The 26,236-nt window shown below is 40.6% G+C and overlaps 1 protein-coding gene across 3 annotated transcripts in view; it reads right to left on the bottom strand.

The window, feature by feature from the left end:
• Znf385d (zinc finger protein 385D) overlaps positions 1-26,236 on the bottom strand; it is an 813,868-nt gene that overhangs the window by 300,711 nt on the left and 486,921 nt on the right. Inside the window, exon 1 of one of the 3 annotated variants that reach the window (XM_070018685.1) lies at positions 23,467-23,583. The exons of 1 other annotated variant lie outside the window; for it this stretch is intronic. In XM_070018685.1, coding sequence (XP_069874786.1) covers positions 23,467-23,488 — 22 coding nt within the window. In that variant the 5' untranslated portion in view covers positions 23,489-23,583. Of the gene's footprint in view, positions 1-22,565; positions 22,700-23,466; positions 23,584-26,236 lie in introns of those variants that run through there. One more of the 3 variants, XM_070018686.1, reaches the window with a different exon arrangement.

Here is a 26,236-nt window from a genome sequence, read left to right on the forward strand (position 1 = left end):
TCTGCAAGTACAATGTTGCTCTTTATAGAAATATGCATTAATATATACACAATGCCTCTCAACAGAACTTTGTAAAGATCAGCATGGGCTCTGGAGCCAAGCCTGGAACTTTTTGCTGAACTTTAATTATATCCTCACTTTCACAGATATGCTCAGGAGTGATGCCCAATGCCCAGAGGGAATAGTTAAGTCATTAATACCATCAGAAAAGCAGCTGTTTGCAACACACATGTTGGACAGTTGCTTCCTCCCTCCCCTGTGGCAGGGTAAACCAGAAGCAGATGTGGACAAATCATCCCTTGGCCATCACAGTGTGTGAATCAGAGGTAATTTGTAGAGCCTTAGCATGCATTCTTTCCTCTTTCATGCTCCCTTTTGCCTTAAAAAAATAGTGTGTTCCCTGACGGTTTGCTTTGCCTCTTCTGTTTCTGTGTCACAATAAACACAATGGTACCTCCAAGACAGGCGTAGCCTGCTTCTCAGCGGTTGGACTGCTTCTCTTGTAGGATCTAAGAATATGTCTTGTTGCCAGGTGGTCAAGGAAGAAGGCGCAGGTACCTCCTTTGAACCACAGCAATGCTTCTTCCTCGTGGAGCTCATGGCCAACACCTCACAGTCTCTCCACTTCTGTTCCTATGTGACCTGGAGTCTCCTTCCAAAATCCATGACAAGGAGATGAGACTCTTCCTGTTCAAATCAACTTTGAAGCCTGATGGCACTGAACAGGGTCCTAAAACCTGTTAGGGAATAACTCTACTACCTGCCGACGTACAGGGTTTGTGCACTCATCCACCAGGGCTTCCCATCTTCTATTGCAACCATGCTAAGGGTTTCATTTTGCTTTGGGGATTTGGGGTCTATGGTCTGGTTGTAATCTTACTGAAAATAAAAATACACATTTTTTTCTTATCCTTTTTTTTCTTTTTTGTTTTGTGTGTATATAGGTCAGTTCTGGGGCTTGAACTCAGGGCATTGGCACCATCTCTGAGTTTTTTTGTTTATGTTTTTTGCTCAAGGCCAGTGCTCTACAACTTGAGTTTCAGCTCAACTTCCAGCATTTTGGTGGTTAATTAGAAGAATCTCATAGACTTTCCTGCCTGGCTTGGCTTTGAACTGTGATCCTTAGATCTCAACCTCTTGAGTAGATAGGATTACAGATGTGAGCCATTGGAACCTGGGTACTTTTCTTTTTAAAATAAAAGACGTTTGGATGTATTAATAATAAAACGAGTAATAGCAAACCTCTGGCGAACGGACACATTCCCCTAGTAGTTAATCAGATCTCTCTGAAATTTCATTTCCTATCCATGACACTTACTGTATTCTATTCAAACATGCTATATCCTATGGATAAAAACTGTATTTGTTATTTGATATCTCTTTTCAAGATAATACAAATTCTTCAAGGCAAAGATCTTAACTTTTGTTACTGATTCTATTCTAATGTTTGAGTAGACCCAGCCTAGATCATGTCTGAACTTAGCATGTGTGTTAGGAACCTCCTAATAAAATGCCTGGTATCTCCATCGCCCTCACTCTGAGAGAATGTTTCACTCTATTTCTGTTCTGAATACAGAAATAGAAATCTCATTTCATTCATTCCACATGGAGCCATTTTCTTTGACAAAGATTAAGAAAGGGTCAGCAAGAGGTCTGCCCCAGCATTCTGGTTACACTGATGACAAGAAAAGATTATAAATACTCAGGAATGTCTTATATCTTAAAGTATAAACAAGGAAATATAGAATAAAAAAAGGCCACAAGTTTAAACACAAATAGCTCATTAGGACAATTTAAAAAAATACTGGCTAAAATATTTAAGCTGTTTTACAATTAAGAAGATTCAACAGTAACTTTATAATCCTCAGTGAGAGAGGATTATCTTCCCACTGCACTGTCTTTGGACCTAAGTGTCATTTCAAGGACTCTGATAATCTTGTCAAGTTTGTGGAATTCGAGTTCACTGGAAGGCTCTGTTTCTCTAGATAAGACAAAGATAAGCTTGGGCCCACCCTGTGCCTTTATCAAGCTGAGTTTTTAATTATCTCCCAGAATTAACCTTGAATTGGGCTGTTCATTGAATGGATGGAAAATCTGGCTCAAAAAATAAATATAAAAAATAGAGAACTAGGGAGACTTGGAAGAATGACAAATACTCAAGAACAGAAGGGTTACAGTTACATAAGTAAGGTAATAAGTACATTTTGGGGGGAACAGTTTTATCCCTTCCCTCATTTTCTCCTACTTCATCCCCCCACAATGGCTTCCCCAAAGTTGTAAAGTTCATTTCCAACAACATAGTGTCTAGTGATTATTGCTGTTGCATTGAATCACCCTTTGTCCTTTCTCCCACAGTTTCTGTGACTCCCCTCTCCTTCTCCAAATCAGATAAACTTATATACAAGACAACTCTTTGTCAAAAACAGTGACAACAAGGAATAAGCCAAAAGGGGAAAAAAGAAAGAAAAAAGAAATAACTGCAAACAGTGCAATAAAAAAAAAAACCTTCTTGTTTCTATTTCTTGGAGTTCATTTTGATAGGCATCATTTTATATGGTCTTATGCACATAGCTTTTGAGTCATTGTGATCCTCTTCTAAGACTATCTTCCTTTGTTCCCAGTGTGTGAATATTTAGAGTGCTGTTTAAGTAATCATATCCAAGTGTGATTATTTGTCTTTTACTATCCATTGGAGTTACTTGTAGTAGATTTATAGACATATTCTAGTTATTACAAATGTGGGAAACCATGCAGCCTATCAATTTTGCACAATTAAAAAATATTATCTTCATCAAAATTGTAAGAATGTCCCTCTCTCAAACAAAAGCTTGAAAATTCTTTAACATCTGCCAATTTTCTTAATAAAAGACTATTTCTCTACTGTATATATTTATATATGTATAAATATACATATTAAATATGTTCCACACTTAAATTTAAATTTTATTAATAATAAGTAAAAAGTTATGTATTACCACTGAAAATATGCATTTCTTTATGTATAACAGAGTTGATGATTTTCTTGTTTTTGGTTTAGGGTGTCAGTACTGGTGTTTAACCTCAGGGCCTTGAGCTTGCTTGGCTTGCTTGCTCACAGATGGTGCTCTACCACTAGGTTATGTCTTTAAGTCCAGCATTTTGCTGGATAATTGGTGATAAGAGTCTTGCAGACTTCTCTTGTTTTGAATGGTTATCTGACAGGTCTTAGCAAGTGTTACAAGGATGAGCCACTATCACCTAGCTGCTTATTTTCTTTTATAAAGATAAAACTGATTTTCATTTTAGAGTCATTTTAGGTTCATAGGAATATTGATTAGGAGAGAGGCTTTCCATAAATCTTCTTTCCCACACATACATGGCCTCCTCCACTAAGGACAATCCCCTTCATTTTTTATCATTGATGAACCTGCACTAACATATTATAACTATCCCGAGCCCATGATGGATGCGTGATTTGTGCATTTTGCATGTTTGAGCAGATGGGCACAGGCACAGACCCATCAGTGTAGCCCCACCTCAAATAGCTTTACTGCCCTAAGACGCCTCTGTGCTCTGCCCATTCATTCCCTCTTTTCTCAACTTCTGGTAGGCATGGACATGTGTATGTGCATGTGTGTGCATGTTTGTGTGCATGCACGGGTCCTGAGGTTTGATCTTAGGGCCTGGGCACTGTCCTTGAGCTTTTGTGTACAAGTGCTCTACCACTTGTTACAGCTCCATTTCCAGCCTTTTTGGTAGTTAATTGGAGATCAAGTGTCTCACGGGCTTTCCTGCATGATTAGCTTTGAAACACCACCCTCAGCCTCCTGAGAAGCTAGTGTTACGAGCATGAGCCACCAGTGCCTGGCTAGCCATGAACATTTTTATTGGCTCCATAGTCACATCTTTTCCAGAACACTATAGAATTATGTAATAATCTTGTCACAATGGCCTCTTTTCTTTGTGATACACATATATCCTCTATGTATTTTCATGATGTTCCCTCATTTCCTTTTAGCGCAACTAATGTAGCCTGGATTTGCTAATTTATCCAGCTTTTCCCAGAACTCTGGCTGGTTCCAAATTTTGACAATGACAAACAAAGCAGCTATAAACCTCCATGTGCAGATTTTTCTGTGGCCATACTATTCCAGATTGTTCAGATAGAAACTAAAGAATGGGGCTGCTGGATCACATGTTCACACCATGTGTACTTTGGTCCAAAGCAGCTAAAACATCTTCCAAAGTGCTTGTACTATTTAGAATTCTCTGGAACAATGCACGAGGGCTCCAATCCTAGCTAGCATTTGGTGTTCAGTATTAAGTCTTTTTGATTATGCTCATAGCTGTGTAGTGGCATCTTTCAAAAGGTAGATTCCCTTTTATCTTTACATATGCTAATAATCCAATTTCTTGTCTTCTTTCTGTGTCTGTTCAAGGTCTTTGGTCCATTTTAATTCAGGTTGTTTGTTTTCTTATTCATGAGCTTGAAATGTTCTTTTGGATATTAGTCCTGTATCAGACATGTCTGCCCACATATTCCCTGAGTATGACACAACCTCTCCATCTCTTGACACCAACTTTCACAGAGTAAAGAAAATTAATCCAAATGTTGAGCTTACTAATACTTTCTCCCATAAAGCATGATGTCTTATTGAATCTTAGTATAACCACACTCAGCGGCTTCCAGAATTTCTCCTAGGTATCATCTAGGACTTTAGTTTTATAATTTAATTTTCTCTATGATCAATTTTTGGTCAATTATTCTCTGTGATCTATTTTTGTGTTAATTTTTATGCATAAGTTGTGACTAGGTTCATGCTTTTTTTTTGGCATGGGCATGACCAGTTGTTCTGGCACTCATTTTTAAAACAACTATCATTCCAACGGCACATGCCTTTACTCCTTTGACAAAGTTGGGTGCATCGAGGTGGTCTATTTCTGGGCTGTTTGTTCTTTTCCATTGATCTCTTGTCTATTCTTTTGCAATGTGACACTGTCTTGATTACTACAGCTGTAGAGCATAGATTTGAAGTAGGTTGTCAACAGCCCTCCAACTTTGCTCTTCTCTTTTCATAATTTCTTAGCTCTTCTGGTTATTTTGCTCTTCCAAAAACTATAGGATGTGTCCTGGTTACAAAAGCCTCTTGAATTGCAGGTGTAAAATTATCCTCATTCTAGATTTCTTCTATTTATTTATAGCATTTTGAAAGAATATTTGAGCCCTTGATCAATATGTAATCTGTTCTTATGAAAGTAGTGGAATAGATGTCCATTTTGTTTATTTGTTCAAATGTTGATACAGTTGTCTCCAAACCATTTAGTTAATAATTTGTGTTCTACCAGTGAATTGAGATGTCACTTTTATTATAGCCTGAGTTTCCAGTTGCAAAAGCATTGATGTTTACTTTTTGATATTCTAATATTGTAATACCTAATTGTTATTCAGTATGAAATTATTTAACCGTATAGGTCTATGATGTATTTTAGCATAAATTTCCCGTCAGAACATACCTTTCCCATCATTTCCTAGAGCATTCACTCATTTCTATCCTTTCAGATTAATTGTAGTAACAGTCTAATTTAACAGCAAACCTAAAATATTTTAACTAAAGCTAAGGTTAATTTTCAGAGAGCTAATGGTCTTATGAAATCCATTTTTTAAAAGAATTTTTTTTTCAGTCGTAGGGCTTGAACTCTGGGCCTGGGTGCTGTCCCTCAGCCCTTCAACTTAAGGCTAGTACTCTACCACTTGAGCCACAGTGCCACTTCTGATTTTCTGGTGGTTTATTGGAGTTAAGATCTCTCAGACTTTTTCTGCCTGGGCTGGCTTTGAACCACGATCCTCAGTTCTCAGCTTCCTGAGCTGGGCTGGCTTTGAACCACGATCCTCAGTTCTCAGCCTCCTGAAAAGCTAGGATTATAGGAATGAGCCACTGGTGCCCGGCTAAAAGAATTTTTGAAAAAAATAATTCTTGGACTATGTCTTTGAATATTCTAACTCAGTAGAGATCCACTAGAGTATAAGACACTTAGGATTAATTTTTTTGAAACCTAGACCTTTTAAACCATTCCAGATTTTTGTTGAGACAGATTTGGAAAATATCTTATGTAGACATTCAGGGAAAAGAATTTTATTCCCTACACAATGAATTAGATGATCAATCTTGAAGAGGTGTATGTATAGTGGTCTCCTTGAGGAATTTAGGAGGTTTACATGTCCTTTAAAAATGTTTAAACACAGAAGAAAATAAGAGTAGAAAGAAATGAATGCTTCAAGTTCTGGAGAAAAACAAACTGTGAATTGGGTTTTAATCTGAACAATGAATGGCAAAGACTTAGGTTAGGGAATACAGAGGGATTCCATAGGGCTGGAATTTAGGATAAAGTTAGTTTTGTAACTCCTTTGTCAAAGGACTTGATTTTCTAGATGAGAAGAGTTTGGACACTTACGTTCAGGAAATAAAAACTATTGCCAGTATAAGAGACAGAGAGAGAGAAGAAAAAGAGAGAAAGCACGTATATATATAAAGAGAGAGATTTAAAGGGAAAGAGAGAAAGACTTATGGGGTACCATATCTAAAGCTTTGCTCCTTTGGGATAATAAAACACTGGTTGAATTGTAAGCATAGGAGAAAGGAGTCAATAAACACATTAGGACTGATTATAGTTGAGCACACTAGAGATAAATGATGTGAACAGCTGACAATGAGCAATGGAACCAGGGAGACTTGATTGTACCTTTGGGATTTCTTTAGGTGCAGTGATTTATTGCTCTACCAAGTTCTACCCTTTTATTCCCACAGATACTACTGTAGGATCAGCACATATTAGAGTTGGGAAAGGTCTTTGAATTCATTTAGATTCTGTGAAGTATAGTAATCCACCCATGTTCAAATCTATAGAAAAAAAAATGACAGATCAGATACTTGAATCCAAGAAACAGAAGTTCAAGTCTTCAGTTCTTCATTTTCTGTTTAACACTAATTAATGACAGTTCCTTGATCTACCATGTGGGAAGAACAATAATCATCTCCAATATTATCTAAGAAGGAAGAATATGCACAGAAAATCTCTTCATCTTAGAACAAATAGTACCATAGAATTGGTTCTAGGCAACCACTTCAGTGGCAACACTCATTCCTGACTGACACGTGGATTAGACAATTAAGATCTATTAATATTCCTTTTCCACACTTTAAATATAAGGTGAGGAGTATAAGGTGACACCCTTAAAAATAAAGATGTCAGATGAGACTCCCAGCTGCCTGTCTATGCAATTCTTCTATTGCCTATTACACAGGCTTACATAATCACTCTAGGATGGGGAGAACTTGATGGCTCAATGAACAGAGGAATGTAAATTAGGACAATGGACTGTTATTTCAATGTAGCATTCCTAATTAGCAAATCATTTAGCACAATGATTTAGAGATTTCCTTCTCTTAATTTTTCTTGCCTTGGCATCACCAGGAATCTGGCTATGGGCTAAGTCTTTTATATTCCTACCTTACAGGGACTGAATGTCTCCTAATATCAGCGGCTCAAGGTTAGTGTACTGGACAGAAAATACCAAAGGATAGTAAACATTTTGTTACATAAGATGTCTATTCAGAAAGTCCTATATTGAATCTGGTGCCTACAATTTCCAATCTATATGACCTGCTGCAGGAGACTTGACCTTCTAACGTCTTGTAAAATAGAGATAATGACATCTATTTCAGTAGAAAAAAATAGCATTGCTTTAAGGGGTAAAGGAGTTTAAATTTGCAAAGAGCTAAAAAGCTCCAAGGAAGATAACCATAATCACTGCTTAGAGATTTCCTTTCTCTAATAGATGTAGCATTTTTCAGGTTTTAGCATAAGGACATGCTATAGACATTCTAGGTTATTTCTGAACTTCATGCATGCTGAATAAAGATGCTGGAAAAGGGAAATGTGATATTAGAAATAGAGGAAAAAAAACAACTGTGAATGATGTATATTTACTTGTGCCTTATACTACCCACTATCTCAAAAAAAAATCCAGCCATACTGGGGGACTACTTGGCTTTTGCTTTTACCAAGTGAAGAGTTCTTTCAAGTATGAGCCATCTGATTTTGAAGCTAAAATTGTAAAAAAAAAAAAAAAATCCTATAGCATGTATCATCACTCTGAAAGCATAGTGCATATTTCAATTGTATGACACCAATATATATCACTAATATTAAAATGAACATTCATCTGTAATTAATACAACAGAAATAAAATATAAGAAGCAGATTAAGGATAAAAGAGCCAGGACCAAAATGCAAGGGCATACTTCATGTTGGTCTACTTGAAAATTCACTCTGTGCTATCTGCAGGCTATTTTTACATAAATGGTTTATCAATTTGAAAAAGTCATTCTACAGTTAATGATATATGAAGTAATTGATCAGTAAAAGATTTTTAATATGATGTTTTAGCAGTACCCATGTGGATTAAAAATGTCTCAATCAGCAATTCTATTTCTAAGAATTTACCCTACAGATACAGGAATCCATGTACACTGAGAATTTTGGGTGCACAAAGATATTTATTATATTTTTACTGGAAAAAAATGGGAATCCTTTTTTTCCCCTTTAAAAGCAACAGTGAAAAAAGATATAGTCTACCCTTGAATGAGAATACTGTGTGGCCATAAATTAAAATAAAAGATACAGCAATGCATGATAAATCACTTAACATACAAAACAAGGTTCATAGGATGCTTTCTTTCATGTAAAAGCAAGAAGAGTCTAAGAACAGGTAAATCACACCTGTAATCATAGCTACTCAGGAGATAAATCTGAGGATTAAGGTTTGAAGCTAACGAGGGCAGGAAAGTCTGTGAGAACCTTAACTCCAATTAACCACCAAAAAGCTAAAGGTAGAACTGCAGCTCAACTGGTAGATCAATAGCCTTGAGGAGCAACAACAACAACAACAAGCCTACTTATACACACCCTTCCATAGCATTTAGTCTTACAAATGCAACAAAATATACTGGGAAAAGGGATTTAGTTTTCACTGTTTTACACTTGGATAATAATCCATTAAAAGTGTACTTGTATTACCTTTTCAAAAACATGCATACATTCTACTAAAGGCATGCGAGGACTTCCAGATTCTTACTCCAAGCGTCTAAAAGAAGCTCTGTCTATTATCTGTGATGAGAGAATATAAGTCCCCATGTATTGTGGCAAGTTGCCTGATAGACCCAGGAAGGACAGAGTGGGAAGGAAACCTGTGGTTCCATTTGGAACACTGCAGTTCCTGTACCAGCACCAGGCACAAACACACAGGTAAAGACTGTGAGACACCGCCTGGCCTTTTTTGAGCTTGAAAAGGAGCCAGCTATCATAATGACCAGCATGAAAACTCACAATTTGTGAAGAATTACTCAGGGTAGTTCTGCAGGTTCCACGAATAAGGTTTTACACTTTGCCCTTCTGCAGACTTCCTGGAAGGGACATGGATATTTTCCCTAATGCCAGCTTCAGACCCCAGCACGAGGCAACTATGGCCTATCAGACTCAGAGGGTTTGTGTTCACACACTTGCTCCCCTCTTCCCTTCTGGCCTTCTTCCACAATCCCTGCTTTGCCTTCATAATGAAATGCTGTTCCTTGGTTTGCAGAAGCTAGGATATATTCAAAGACACACAAACAGCCTGGGGTGGAGGACTTGGCTAGGAAAGCAAACACCATAGGGAAGGGACTAGCCTGGCTACTTCCCTTATTCTCATTTCTTAACTTTTGTGTCTCTTAGTTTCCTCATCTGTGAAGCAGGCATCCAGATAATGCTTTCATCACAGGGCTGTTTGTGAAGACTTGCTGAGCTGACACACTTCAAAGAGTGGCTGGCAGGGGCTCAGCACTTACTAAATCTCAGCTATTATTAGCAGTTACAGCTCTGCCTCGTGAGGTAGAATGAATTGTCATTATTTTTGCTATTTAGTGATTTGGAAGCTAGGACTCCGGTAGGTAGTTCATCTAATGCATACCCCGGGACTTGGCTTTTAAGTTTTAGCCGGAATATTAGTAGTGGTCAGATACATGCACTTCATATTTCCCTAGCCTCGATCTTCCTGTCTATTTAATGGAGAATGGGTTGGGCTATCACTCTGGTAAGAAGAGGTGAGAACAGATGGGACACTTGTACATAGGCCTCCAGGATTATGTTGTACCCTTTCTGTGATCACATTTTATGCTCTAGGAAATCAACAGTGGCTTCTGCGTGGTGGCTCATTTGGTTTGTTTTTGTCTAAAATACCAGTGGGCAGCAATTCAGTCCTGTCACTTCTGCTGGAAAATGATTTTTCTGCTCAGAGCTGCCTAACTTATTCCCCATCGTGGGGGAAAAACATTCACTTTGTGTCCTACGGAATAGGCCCATGTCTGGCAGACTAAATGCTCTGATAAGTGGATGGTATTTGACAGGAGGCCAGGGAATTGGCTTTCTTAGGTAAGGACTGGCAAAGCCAGCCTCATTCACTCAACATCAGCCAATTGAACAAGAGGAAGCAGAGCCTCAGGTCTCTATTGGAAAACTCCTCTCATCAGACAGAGTGATCCTCACAGCTGGCACCATACTCAACAACTATTAATGAATCCAGTGTCTTTGTGCCAGGGTCTAAGCAAGAAAGCACATGGACTCTGAGGCCTTCTTTTGCTTCTTCTTAGTGGGCACTTTTAGTGGAAGCTGCAATAAATGCCCTGTTTTCTTTGAGTATGTATTGTTTCAAAGATATTGATTGTTAACACAACAATAGGGCAGGAGATCCCAGACATGGTCATTAGCTACACCAACCTCATTACTTGTCACAGAGCTCAGAGAAACACTAATGGATAAACAAGGTCGACAGGAACACCAGCAGCCAGATCCGAATGTCCCAAGGTGGCAAAACCTTAGCCAGACCTTTCTTTCCCTAAACAGCACACAAAAAATCATTAGTATTGATGCATGGGATAGGCAAACTAGACACTGAACCAGAGTGACTCCACTCTAGCCATCCTATTATGAGCAGTAGGTCATCTGCCCCCTGTGTGTCCAGAGGCTGGATGCAGTAAGAAAATCCACAGTCACATGTGACAGAAGGTGCACCTTCCCTGCAGAAAAGCAGAGTGCTGTGGAGTCAGGTTTATATCTAGGTGGCCAATGCCAACGTTCAACGACAAAGAGTGTCTTGACAGAGTTTGAATGCGTTGCATATGCTGTCTCATTAAATTCTATGATTGTTTTGTTGAAAATCATCTATTATTCCTTCTTAGAGGAACGAAGGCTCAAACAGATGAAGTTGTTTGCCCAATTTCTCTCCCACTGTTAAGTGTTGAAGTTAGGGTTCAGGCTATTCATTCATGTCTGAATGAGTCTTTCTCACTGTTAACACTGCAAATCCCATATCCTAAAATCCTCTGGGTCACAGGCAAAATAGGGTGGTGTGTCATCCTGATGGAACTCAAGATGGACCCCTCAGAATCTTGGAGCATAGAGATAGGGGAACAGATTGCAAGTGTCAGATCTGATTTCACACATATGCAGAGAACAGGAACTCAGTGAAAGGATCTCTAAGGATCTACTCAAAGTTGGGTCAGCAGCATTGATGACACTAGAGGATCAGGGTGCCAATGGCTCAAGTCTGTAGTCAAGAGGCTGAGATCTGGAGGATGTAGATGAAGTGAGAGTGGGCAAAAAAAGTACAAGAGGCTTCACCTCCAAAATTATCAGCCAAAAGATTGTCTGGAGGCATTGCTCAAGTAGTAGAGTGCCAGCTGAACAATCAAGCCAAGACGCCCTGATTTCAACCCTATGAGCGTATAATGATGATGGTGATGATGATGATGATGATGATGATGATGATGATGATGATGATGATGATGATGATGGTGATGATGATGATGATGATGATGATGATGATGATGATGATGATGACAATGATGATAATGATGATGATACCAGGGGACTTATTGGAAGGGCATAACCCTGAGTACCATTTCAAACTCACAGATCTGCACTTTAATAGGATTTTCAGAGCATTTCCGTGAACATTAAAGTTCATCAGGTCTGATTCTAAAATACTTCCTGGAACCTGGTTACTAGCTCTACCATGTTCCCAAATAATACAGAAGGAGGATTCTCAACCTTTAGGGACCTTTACCTGGGAGCCCATGATGAATGTCATGAGGTGTTTTGTGGTCAGGCTCATACTCATGCTGTAGACTGCGCTTTACTGGGAGAGAGTTGGGAAAGTAGTGTTCTGGGAGAAAGAACACAGGCTCTGAACTCAAATCCACCCAGGTGGGTTCTGCTAACTGTATCTCTGCCATCGGATGCCTGAGTGGCAGGGGGAAAGCTGGGAACTCTTAGGCTCTTTGGATGAGCACATAAAATGGTTAACAGGCTCTTTGGATGAACCTTAGAAGTCTCAGTGGTTCTCGATTCTCACTGTCTTGCAGAAGGAATTGAGGGTTTTAAAAGAAACTGAAGATGCTCTGCTCCCTCACCAGAGTTGGGTTTTATTAGCTCATGGTGGGGCTTGGACATTTGCATTGTTTCAAAGTTCCCTGGATGATTCCATTGTACACCAAGAGTTGAGTCATGTATCTTCCTCTTAAGGGCAGTGGTGGTGTACACAGGAATTAGCTCGTGGAGCCCCGGCCAGAAGGAGTATGCTACATTCCTCTTCCCCAGGAGAATGCCACCTCACCTACCAGCCCCAAGGCTGATCGCAAAGGGGTGCTAAGAATTCTCCAGGAAAAGCATGATATCCATAAATCTAGGCCTTGAGGTGCTCACTAAAATAGTCTCACAAAGACTTAAAAATAAGAAATAATCAGACAACAGTGCCCACAGGAACCCAGCTTTAGGTTACTATTCAAGACCCTATACAACTTGTTGTGTATAACTCTCCCTTTAAAAACAAATCATTTTTAAAGACGCCTACCCTTTAATGACCTCTCAACGGATAAATCTTTCTCAGGATATGAATCCTACAGATTCCCCACAGTCTTTTCAGATACAACTTGCCCTTCCTCAGGACAGCTAATTACAACACCTGGTCTTAATCAGCACCTTCCATATTGTGCACTGTAAAGGAATGCGTTTCAGCAGTGAGCCCTGAGCTGCTTCCACACAAGGGCATCATAAGTTATGCAATGTCATGGGGCTTCACAAACAAGCTCTCAGATAGATGCTAATGATTCCATACCAAAAAAAAAAAATCCCAAAAGAAACAGAAGATTTTTTTTTGCCTAATTTTTTATAGGTAGTAAGATGAAGTTAGCCAAACAAACGCATCTTTAAAAGCCACATTTAAAAGATACAATATAAAGAGATAGGTAAAAAGATCAATAGCAAATCACTCTGTTCTTCCCAAGCAACTGTTAGGAAACTCTTTCACTTTTCAATGTGTGTAGCCCCATCTGAGCTTCTGGCATGGAAAGGGAAAGTTGTATGGAATCTTAGAGTTCCCTCCCTGTTTGCCTTCTCTCTCCTGCCTGTCTTTGTTACAGACACCTGACAAAGGTCAGGTGATCTGGCGGTGAGATAAGGATTATTGGATGAGCTAACCAATGCTTTGTTGGTACACTTCGAAATCTTTGCTGGAATTCTAAACTGTGTAGTAGCTTAACAGCTATTCCCAAACTGCTGTTTTTCTATGTTTCAAATCCCCCACCTCTTTGTCTAATTTACTTATTTTTCCACTGTCTTCACAAATCCTGTTTACATGGTACACTGCAGATCATAAACGATATATTCAATTGAAATCAAACTTGATAGATTATGTAACCTATTAAATGAAAGGGGAAAATGAGGTAAAGAGAAATATAGATACTTGTTCAAAGTCGCACTACAAGAATCTGGCAAGGGATATACTCAAAGTGACAGGAGTGGCTAAGAGTTCTTCAATCCTGCTTTAGCCACCGCCTTCTGACTGTGTTCTCCAGATTCTCATTGACCCATGCCATACATTGTGCAAGCTTTGCTATACAGTGTTACCTGTACCTGCTGCAAAATCCCCCTACGGGTCTTTGATCATTCCCTGGAACTGAAGATCTAATGATGTGCTCTTGCCAAAGATGATGCTTTTGCCAGTCATTTGGCCTCTGGTTCAGCTGTACCAGACAAGAAGAGGCAATGGACTGCAGATGAAGGAAAAAGGGAGAAGATGTCTCTGTCAAGTTCTCTGCCTACAGTGAGGTCCCCTATGTGCTCTGAGTTTGCCTTTATGGATTTCTGTCACATCTCTCCATTCATACCTGCTAGTTTTACCTATTTCTATACTCTCGGGTGCCTCCCAGCCCCCATTCAGTTGGTCAGAAAGAAGCTCATCTATATAACATACTTGTCTCTTTAAGGTTCTAATAGGACATGAAGCAAGGTTCTTATTTCCTGGTATGACCTCAATAGATATAATTACTTTTCTCATTTTTTTGTACTTTTTTTGGGTTGGATGAAAGAAAAAAAAAATTAAAACTTAACTGGATACCATTACTTCCCGGTGCTATATACTTTTATATAAATTCTATAGTTCTCACAATAGAACTATGGGACACATTATTATTCTTTTGCAGAGAAAGGAAATGCTACAGATGTGAGATGACTTGCCCAAGGGCTCCCAGCCACAAAGTGGAACAGTTAGATTGTAAAGTAGGTCATACTTTATCTTCTATTGTTTTGGGGGAGGGGTTATGGAATAAAGACTAGGCTGAGACTGCCATTTTGAGCAACAGTAGAGATGAGGTTGTTATAAGTATCACAGAACTTGTAGCATAAGTGGATTGTGATTTTTTTACAAGCCTTGAGTTAAGTAAGAAGAGAGCAGAAATAAAAACCATATATTTAACATAAAATTTAACATCTGATCCTACTTTGGAGAAGACACAAGGAGAAAAGGAAAAAAAAAACCTACATCATGCTTGAGGCCAATTGTCTCAGCCAGTTCAGGCTGCTATGACAAAATACCATACCACTGGTATGCTTCAGCAGGAGACATCTGTCTCTCACTCACAGCCCTGGAGGTTGACTAGTCTAAGTTCGTGTTGACAGCCTTGTATGGTTTTGAGGCAGGCTCTTAAGCTGGCTTATAGACAGACATCTTTTGGCTACTGCATAACATGAAGAGCTGGGGCTCTGGTAAAGTGTTTCTTTATGAACAGACCATTAACCCCATCACAGGGGCTCTTCTCTTATGACCTCATCAAAAAACCAAAAGCTCCACCTCCTAATGCTGTCATGGTAGGGATTAATGCTGCTACACAGGAATTCACTCAACAGATGAATTTGGGTGGGGCATAATTATTTTTTAGCCCATAATACTGATTCATGTCTTCTAAGCAGTACTATTATCTGATTATTAACTATTTGATGGGAGAATAAATAAATAAATAAACAGAATAAATGGTTATGAAATATGTTGTCTTTGTTATTAATTCTGAGTCCCTAAAATCAAGACAGAAACATCTGAGATACTAAACCTTTGAATTAATCTTCTAAACTAGGAACTGGAACATGTTTTTTAGCATTACATCATAAACAATTTCCATTCATAAAAAGCGCCCCCAAACTCCCATAGTCTGCCGTAAAGACCCTTGTCATGGGTCTCAGAAGTTCTGAATGAAAACTTTTTACATTGAGAAAGTTGTTTCAATCATCAGAGGCACCAATGTCTCTCCTAAAAATAGGAATAATCATGCTTTTTCTACCTCATGAAATGGGTCATTTTTGAGGATTATTAAAAACACAAATGGCTATACAAGTGTGAGAAATCATGTTTATCAAAGCACATTTACATTCATGATTGCATTTTACCCTGAGAGCTATCTGCCAGGCGTATTTCCCTACCTCACCAGGGAAATGAGTGAGTATGAAAACCAAAAAGGTGAAGAATCCTTTTGTCAAAAATCTTGCAAATATTCATGAAAATTAACTTGCTTCTCTACTGCCATCACAAATGAGACCTTCCAAATTGGTGGCCTCCCTAGGCATTGTCAGCTCTGTCTGTCTGTCTGTCTGTCTGTCTGTCTGTCTGTCTGTGTGAGTGTGTGTGTGCTTGTAGGAAGGAAGGAAGGAAGGAAGGAAGGAAGAAAGGAAGAAAGGAAAGAATGGAATGGAAGGAATAGAAGAAGGAAATGTTTCAGGAGCAAAAACGGTTGTTTTTCTTTTCATCACAAATGTTCTGGCTTTACAGTAAACCTTAGCCATTGGGAATGAGTCTAGAAGTGGCCTTTCATCTTCTCTGACTTCCAAGACCCATTTAAAGTTGCCTGGTGATGAGTAGAGTCCTAGGGTACAGATGGAGCAGTGTTGATCCATTAAAAATGTTCAATGCAGAAAACACTATCCACACTCCCCATCCCCATTCCTCTCTCTAGGTCAAATGCTTTGGCACAGACAGCATTTCTTCTGAGCATCAATGCTGCTGAGATTTCCTCAAAGAACTAGGTTGCTTTTCTTCCTCCCAAATAACAGAACTGTGTTATAAAAGCGAGAAAACAAAAGACAAACCTGAATGCGTGGTAAAAAGGAGGAGGGGGCCCACTGTGTTTGCCCCATGCTTTGTTTGGAGGCTCTTGTAATGAGAGTGTGTCATGGAAAAATCTTCTACTTTAAAGTCTGCCTAAACCTGGAGTTCGCATTCAATGAGGGCTGACTTCCAGCTGCTTCCTAAGTATTTTAACACTGTGACAGAGTAAAGTGTCTTCCTATTTTCAACCCTAGCAATTTGGTTCAAGCATGATCTCAACCACTTTCAGCTTTGATATTTCTAGCCTCCTCTTAGGCTGTACTTTTTTTTTCTCTTAATGTCACCAATCATGTGTGAAATTCTGTTGCAAAACTAATCTTTGTGGGAAATGGTATGTAATGGCTTCTTTAAAGAGAGACAGATAGAAAGAGAGGGGGCAGTGACTATGACCTTTGTTGTTGAGGTACATGCTTTTCATAGTGTAATACAAATAGTAACATCCCTTTCTCAAGGTCAACATAGAAATGGGTTTCTGCTTGCGCAAGAGAAGTCTTGAGAATTATCCATATGCCTCAATTTCTAAAATCTATAGGGTATAGAATAATGGTTGTACCTGAAAGCCAGCTACACTCCAAATTAGTATCTATCTTATTAAACCAATACTTAAATGTTAGGGTCTAACTGATGTGAAAAGATTCAGAAATATCTAAAGGCTTTGAATGAGGAATAATGTGGGGGTATTTACGTAATAAGGTGCGGTTGGCTGTGTTAGTGTTTAACACACACAAACACGCACACACACGTACATACACAATCAACCTCACCTATCGAGGGAGGTCTCACTCAAAAGCAGCTGTGACCACATCTACAAGAAGTGAAGTCAGAAACCACTAACTTTAATTTTTATTTGTTTTCCTTTTTTGGGAACAATTATGCCACCCTCAAAAGAGTAAATTTGTAAGACTTCATTATCATTATCTCATGAATTTTGGAACTTATCCCTTAAATAAACTTATTTCCATATAATTACAGCATCTCAGAAGGTTGTTCGGAGACAGAGACAGGAAGCGAGAGAGGGAGGTAGAGAACAACTATTTTGTCTTTAATTTTAAATTTGTATTTAAAAAAATCTGTATTACTGGTATATTGATCAAATTTGGAAAAGAATTTGTCTTCCTTTTTCATGTTTTCAAAAAGAACATTTATTCTTTGTATAATATCCTATTATTTGCCATGCTTGTCTTTTTTATATGTTTTTTATTGTGAAAATACTGTACAGAGGGGTTACAATTACATGAGCAAGGTAATGAGTACATTTCTTATCAAGCATTATTGCCTCTGCCTTTGTTTTTCCCCTACTATCCCTTCCCTCCCCATCTCCACAACTACATCCCCCCCCCACCTAAATTGTAAAGTTCGTTTTTCGACATAGCATCTTGTACATCTCATTGTTGCAATGGGTCCACCTGTATCCCTATTTAAACAATTTGTTTTTTTCCTTCCCCTCCCCAAATTATGCCAACATCAAATACAGTGAAAACAGGGGTTATACCATGGGGGAGGGACATACAAAGCAATAAAAAAAACCACGTGGTACCTTATAAATATGTTAGAAACAATAGCAAGAAAGAAAAAAAAACACTTGTGTCCTTATCTTGGGGTTCATTTCGCTTAACATCATCTTATCTGACCTTTTCTGCTTATCTCAGACATATACTAGTTATTGCAAATAAGGGAAACCATGGGACCTATGTTTCTTTGGGCCCATCAGAAAGAATGACATCGCCACATTTGTTAGGAAATGGAAAGACTTGGAAAAAATTATATTAAGTGAAGAATTTGTCTTCTTAAAACAAGAATTTTATATGTATTTCAAGGAGAACTTTTAGGAGATAATCTGTATGGTCCTGAAGTTCTCAAAGATTTCTGGTTCCTTTATATGACTGTCCTCAGCTGTATTCACCTGTCCCAGTTTCCACTCCTGTTATGTAGTTATTTTTTGGTTGTTTTTAAAATAACACTCAGATTCTTTTATAAGTAAACTTACCAGTAATGACTCCAAACATGAAAAGGGGAATTTGAACACACAAAGTCCTCCTTAAATCATTCTTTCCTCTTGTCAGTGAGGACAAGAGGAAAGAATCCCATCACAGGTCACTCGCCACAAATTAATTAGAGATAAATGTTTCTCCTGAATGTCTCCAAACAGAGGAGTGTGGTTGTGGGTGCTGGTGGCTCTCAGGAGGCTGAGAGCTGAGGATCGCAGTTCACAAACACATCCTGGCAGAAACAGGTGTGGAATTTCTATCTCCAACTACTCACTGAAATACCAGAAGTGGTACTATGGCTCAAGTAGAAGGGTGCTAGCCTTATCTGGGTGCTGGTGGCTCACACCTGTAATCCTAGCTACACAGATGGCTGAGATCTGAGGATTGCAGTTCAAAGTCAGCCTCGGCAGGAAAGTCTGTAAGTCTCTTATCTCCAATTAATCACCAGAAAACCAGAAGTGGCACTGTGGCTCAAGTGGTAGAGCATTCACCTTGAGCTGAAGAGCTCAGGGACAGTGCCCAGGCCCAGAGTTCACACCCCACCACCACCAACAAACAACAAATAAACAAACAAGCAAACAAAAATAGTGCTAGCTTTGAGTGTAAAAGCTAAGGGAAGGCACACAGGCTCAGAATTCAAGCCCATTACTGACATAGGAAGGAAGGAAGGAGAGAAGGAAGGAAGGAAGGAGAGAGAAAGGAGAAAGAGAAAATGGAGAGAAAGAAAGAGAAAGACAGAGAGAGAAAAAGAAAGAAGGAAAAAAAGGAAGGAAAGGCGAAAGGGTAGGAGGGAGAGAGGGAAAGGGAGAGAGAAAGAAAGAGCAAGAGGGACAAAGAAAGAGAAAAAAGAACAAACAAAAGAAAGGATTTCTCTCTGCTGTATTTTGATATTACCTTCCCATATCTTGCCTAATTATTTTCCTAGTGTACATCATTAGAGGTGGAAGCTGGTGACCCAGTCACAGGCAAATGTACAAAATGCTGAAGTGTTCTAACCATCCTCCCCCCAAAAACCCCAAAAGACCTTCCCAGGACTATATACCTGTGTCTCCCACACACAGGAGCCTGGGAATCTGAATTAGAATTTTTCTAGCTAGCTTATTTCATGATGTGTTGGTTTTTTTTATTATGATAGCCATACCATTAAGTATTTTTCCTACTTCTCTTATAATTGTGGACAGCTGTCCCAAACACCAAGTTGAACTTGAATGGCTCAATCACACGTACTAAATTTTGCTTGCCTTTTCTGTGCTTATAATTAATATGCCAGTCATAGCAACATTACAGTGCTTAGCTTTGCTCATGTATTTGTATCTTTCAGGCACATTCTCCTAGAGCTAACTCTAGCCTTACTCTGTCTACTTGGGTGACTTAGGTCTGAAAACATCCTGATTTTGAGCCACACCAGACTTTCCTGGATCCAATCAGCCTTGTGTTTTCCATCCTGGTAGCAAGGAGTGAGGCACAGCATCTCTCTGGAGTGTTCTGGGCCAACTGTGTATTACTATGACCACAGCCATTACCTTCTGTACTTCCTGTAGGGAAGGGGGTCAGGCCAGATGGGAAGGGATGACGATTCAGATAATATGATGCCCTCAGTTGGGGAGAGTGTGCAGATACAGACTTCATCCAACAGGGCTGCACTCAGCAAATTACTTGCCCTCCAACACGTGCCTCTTCACCCAAATGGAACTTAGCTGGCTCTCTGCTGTGTTGACAAACACCCACAGCTCCTCTTCCTGCATGGAGGCAGAAGCCTCCTGGATGCGTTACTCTTACTTTGGATAAATTATTTAATGACTATTCATCCTTGGCATCTGTGATTTTTAACATTATAAAGTGTTTTTAGAGGCAAGGAAGGGTACAGCACAAGAATGGGTTATTTTCTCCTTGCTTGGACAGGAGATTCCATGCAAGCTGCTGACTGGGAATATCTGCCTCTCCTTTCTCACCCATGAATCTCATATTTAACTCCAAGTCATGAAGGCAAGATCGATGGAATAAGTAACAAAAGTATCCGTGGTGACTGAACAGTACACTCTTAAATCACTGAACTTCAAGTGCCAAGGAACAATTATTGAAAACACTGCATTAAAATCAGAAGAGATAAGAGGAGGCTTAAGTCATTTTAAAGGGCCCATTAGTCTTGTAAGTCTGAGATGGTGCACTCAAAACATGACCTGGTCTTAAGAAGTGGAAATATCACGTATTCTCTCAACTCATGCATGCCTGTGTGTGTGTGTGTGTGTGTGTGTGTGTGTGTACACGCACATCGGACTCCAATGGAGCTAGGACAGGGCTAAGGGTCCAGTCTCAAAGGAGGATAGTTGTTTAGACAGACAGCTTAGGAAAGTACTCTTCTTGTGTAAGGGGAACACAGGAGAAATTAAGTTAGAAGGGAAATAAATGTTCTGCTTTTGTATCAATGTCTCCCCACCACACTAGAGCATCATGATGCTCTTCATCTCTCCCTGCTGGGGACATGTCCATCCCCTTCCCACACATTACCAGAAAGGCCCAAGAATGCAGCAACCCTTTCCTCCTGCTCCTGTTCTCCCTGACTTCATAAACCATTTGCAGTTGAAAAATGAAGGGAGCAATGGCCAACTTAATTTGCAAAGTAAAAGCATTGCTTTGAAAAATTAGCCAAACTAGATTAAAGAAAAAACTAGATACACACAGAAATACACACCACACATACACACGCAATGCACACACATCTGCATGCTTAGTCTTAGAGCTTGGCAAACATTAGGTGCTATTTAATTTGAACATGCCAAGGGTGTTCTGCTCAATTCCTTCTGCCCTAGCTCTTTGCACCACACATTTTATTAGAGACAGTTGGAACGTCTAACAGCTTGAGTGAGGGGCTGTATCTCCTGGAAGAAACAGCATTCCTGAATGTACATCATTTCCAATATACATCATTTCCTCCAATAATAGAAAGAAAAAAAACATTTCCAGGGTGAGGTTTATAGGGAGACTGAACCACGGACATGACACTAAAGGTGACTTCCGCGTTGCCTTTCAAAGAGTAAAGTTTCAACAGAAATAAGTAGGACATCACATTTCAATTCGTACTATTAAAAACTTGCATTACACAATGAAACCAATTACCCTGTGAATCGCCCTGCTTCACAAGATAGCTTGTCTAGCCTCTAGTTAATAAGAGGAGTGAGCTCAAGGAACATTTTCCAATCATCAGAAAATAATCCACCATAGCAAGAATGCCCTTTGACCAGGATCTCAGATTCTATTCCTTCTCTGAGAAGATCTACTTCTTTACTGTAATCTCATAAGGAATTTTTGCAAAAGTCTGAGAACCTAAACTAGAATTATAATCTCCTCCTCTCAACATCATTTCAGACTTTGGAATTTATTTTACCCCCCAGACAGGATCCTCACCTACTTCCTCATTTATCAAAAAAAAATGCATGCATGATAAACAACGTTCTGTTAGTTGCTAATAAACAAGCTTACCACCTCCATCACTAATTCCCAGGAAAGAATGCTGCTCAACTCTGCATTCAGCTTCAATTTGGCTATGAAATGAAGATTGTCTGGCATCAACTTGGGTTATTTTAAGACTTCTTTTCTAATATGACATCAATTATAGGGATATCAAAGCTGCTGTCAAGACAACCCCAGGCATTTACCTTCTGCGAATTAGGTACCTTCCTAGTTTCTCAAATGTTTCAAAGGCTCAGGAAAAGAAAGAAAGAAAGAAAGAAAGAAAGAAAGAAAGAAAGAAAGAAAGAAAGAAAGAAAGAAAGAAAGAAAGAAAGAAAGAAAGAAAGAAAGAAAGAAAGAAAGAAAGAAGAAAGAAAAAGCACAACACACAAGGAAATAAACGCCTCTAGTAATGGTATCCGATCCAAGTGTATCCGAATATTTATTTGATCCGCCAGAAAACTCGAGACTGAATCTCCAAAGCAACCCCCAAATTCACTTGGAGCATTTGCATCTTAGTTTTAAAAAATCACCGCCTAACCCCCTTTTTCCTTCCATTGCTCCCACAAACCTTCCGACCGCAGATAGATGCTCTTAAAGAATGTCCGGATGGCACTTACAGAAAGAAAGCATCACTACAGAGAGGAGGAGAGAAGATCTGGGGTCTTAGTCCTGGGGTTTTCTTCCTCCTTGGTGAAGGGTTTTTTCCTTCCTGCTTAGCAGTAAGTTGCAGAGTTACTGTACATAGATGTACAGCTCTCAGCCCGCTAGGGTGTTCAACTCAGAGCTCAGACCCGAGCCTCCACACGCTTTCTGGAAACGCAGGCATCTCAGTTGAAAAAAAAAAAAAAAAAACCTAAGGTCTGTCTCCACCGCCGCACGAAAACTCAACCGCACACATATTGAACAGCCCCGAGGACCTCTAAAGGTTTAACAGAATATGCATTTCTGTGCTAGGCTGCTTCCAGCCAGAGGAGACACAGTCTGAAGGAGTATTTCCAGCGACTTGCCCACTAGCTCGGTGGAAAGCGTTTGCCCTTTCTGCCTCCGAATTAGGGGGGGGGGCAAAGTCCTAGTGCTTAGGGCAGCAACAGTGCGGGAACTTTTGTCTCCCGGTTTAAGTTAGCCCCTGGCTTCACCACGTCTTCTTCCTCTAGCTTGCAAACAAATCATCATAATTACCAAAAAGCCAACTTCATGCCTAGAAATCAAGGCAAAGTTGATCCAGCCCCTCACCCCCGCCCCCCAGTCTCTTGCTCCCTTCCAACTTCCAACACGTCCACGGGGAATTTCACAGCTCCCCTGCTCGCTGGTAGAGCTGCAGCCGCCCGTGCGTGGAGGTGGCTTGCCTGCGATCGATTTCTAGCCGCTTCAAGATGAAATAACCATCACCACCACCAACCACCAACCACCACCATCACCAAAGAACTGGGGGAGGGTTTGGCTGCTTGCGGGAGGTGCTGCGGGGACCCCCGACCGCACCCCCGCGCCCAGTGCGCCACCCCCGGAGTGACCACTCACCAAAATACATCATGTGTCTCATGGATCGGACAGCTGGACCCCCACCGCGGCGTGTGCAGCATCGGCTGGCACCCCAGGCTGACGCGCGGAGCAGAGCCCTTTCATGCTCCGCTCGGTGGCCACGTCCCGGTCCCCCTGGCCGTCTCGGTCCCCGGCGGGCGTGGAGAGCCGAGCAGCGCCGCCGCGGTGGCCGAGCGTGCCTCCTTCTCCGCGGGATGCGCGCCTGCCGCCGGCCCGCCTCTGCGCGCTACGATCCCCGGCGGCTGCAGCGCGCGCCCCGGCCGCCGCCAGCCGCCCTGCCCATCCTTACTGTAATCCGACTCCTCCTGGCGATGTCCTTGCCGCGCCAGTGACATCAGGACCGGGAGTACTACGAACCGACACCCCCACCCACCCCGGCTCTGCCCCCTCCCTCCCCCCTTCCACCACCCCCCCCTGGCTCGCAACCTCTCCACGAGGTGCTCTGATTGCCGGCTTGGACCAACCATGGCTCTCGGGAAGCTTTGACGGAGCCCAGAGACTTGGGAAGGGGGGGGTGGAGGGAGGGGCGCCGGCGGGGGGGGGTCCTCTCTTAAAGAGAGAAGGGTCTTGGATGGGATCCACTCGGCCGCCAGGCAGGGGAAATGCACCCGTGGACGGGAGGGGACCTGGTGGAGGACAACTTGGCATTAATGAGACGCACTTTTCTAGCGCCTCTCCTGCGGATGCTGGCCATCCGCGCCTACATCGCAGCCTCCCCTTCCGAAATGGGAAGACTGGAAGAAGAGGGTGGATGCTATGTGCCTGCCCTGCCCTGCCTGGGCTCGGGGTTGGAGGTTGGTTGATGTTATTGTGGGTGATGTCTGATGGTATTCATAAGAGGCATAAAAGCGGAACTCAAACGAACTATTTCTAGGGCAGTAGGTGTTTCGACTTAGAAAGGATCTGATTGATTACCCAAAGTCATTCATCCTTGATTGTTTGAGTTAGTGTGACCAAGAGAGAGAAAGAAACAACGCGATTAAAAAAAAAAAAACAAGCAAACAAGCCAATAACAACTAACAAAAACCTCAAGTCTCATTTTCACACCATCCTATTTACCTCCTTCTGTCTCAGGAGGAAAGGCACGGAACTCTGGGGCTGAAATGATCTTTAACCCCCTAAAGAGGAGACACGTTTGTATTGACATCACGTCAAGACGAGACTCGCCCCACAAATCGAGATGAACAGTCAAGAAAAGCAAAGCGTTTGCAAAGTCTCTGGGTCCTCCCATGGTGTCATGAATGGCTGCTCTTCACTTACAGGGGGGAAAAAAAATCCTTAAAGCCCTGAAATGATAACTTACATGCTCGACATGAAAAAAATAAACCCGTCCTGCAAGCTCCACTTCCTAAGGACTCAGCCCTCGGAGAAGCTTTTTACCTACTGGATGGGCTATCTATGGTTTGAAGAATATCTATGAAGAGTTGAAGATGAGTAAAACATGGTAACCTCTGGACAGGAACAACTGGTATGTTTTTCATCTGGATTTTTATAAGCCGTGTTAGCAAATAGTTCTATATAAAGATATTGCAATAATCCACACTATTTCCTTGTGCAAGTCTGTGTCTTTTGGTGGCTTTCATGGGTACTGGAACTAGGGGGCTGTAGCTCATCACAACAGCTTCCAGTTTAATCTTTGGGGGAGGGGAGAAACACCCTTTAACCCCTTACTTGCTCTGAGTGGGAAGAGTACTCTGATCCACAGCCTTCCTGTCTTACACACTGGATTATAAAGAATTTGGTAAAATCAGATCCAAAGTGAACCTTGGAACAAATCTAATGCTGTTCTTTCAGAAATACCCTTCCTTTAAATCAACTTGGAGGAGGGCAGTTTAAATAGTAAGGTTTTGTATACTTTTTATACTTCTTTCTTGAGGTTAAAAAGAAAAGCAATGTAGAGGAAGATACTTCAGTGTTTCTCTTGTCTGACAGACGGAAATCTCTCAAAAGTTTAGTGAATGGATCCTGCTTGAAGCACAAGAAGCCATTTGTGGTGGACCTAATTCATGCAGCTGTTCAGTTGCGTTGGCCGCCTACTGGGGCTAGGGGGCGCTGTAGTTTAATGTTAGAGGTTTTGGTCCCTTTGAGTTCCTGTAGTTGGAAGATGCAAGCCTTAATAATCGAATTTAAAACAGGAGATTTGAGGCACTAAAGGACTGACCTCACTGCCAATGACACCTTTGCATTTGTGTGATGTGTTACAGTCACGGATACTTCCTCATGGATCATATTTCTCACAAGCAAGGTTACATACAGAAAGGTAGGCATTATCTGTGTCCTAAGCTTAAAAACAAAACACAAACACAAAAACAAAACAAAACAAAAAACCCCTGAGACACAGACATGCTAATAAGCACCATTCCCAGTAAGTATACTGTAAGGAATTAGTGTCCTATTGAAAAATTCATGTTAAGAGTCATCCAACAGGTTTTTCTTACTCAAATAAGCATGCAACTTGTAATGGCTCAGGTAAAGGTCTTCCCCAAGGAAGGACATTATTACAGGGGTCCAAAAACAAATAGATTTACATGACTATGACTTCAGGCATAGAGGATTTGGTGATGGAACCAATCTCAGCTCCATCAATGGAGAATTGTGCCCAATCTGCAGCAGGAAACCACCAAAACAGTTTGGCCTCCAAGGAACAGCTGAGAGTTATTTCCCCTTATGGAAATTTGTCCAACCAAAAAAAAACAACAAACAAAAACAAACAAAACAAACCACGAAACAGACATGTTCTCTTATTTAA

Source organism: Dipodomys merriami, unplaced genomic scaffold (assembly GCF_024711535.1).
Source record: "Dipodomys merriami isolate MVZ:Mamm:240054 unplaced genomic scaffold, mDipMer1.0.p SCAF_13, whole genome shotgun sequence".
Taxonomy (NCBI): domain Eukaryota; kingdom Metazoa; phylum Chordata; class Mammalia; order Rodentia; family Heteromyidae; genus Dipodomys; species Dipodomys merriami.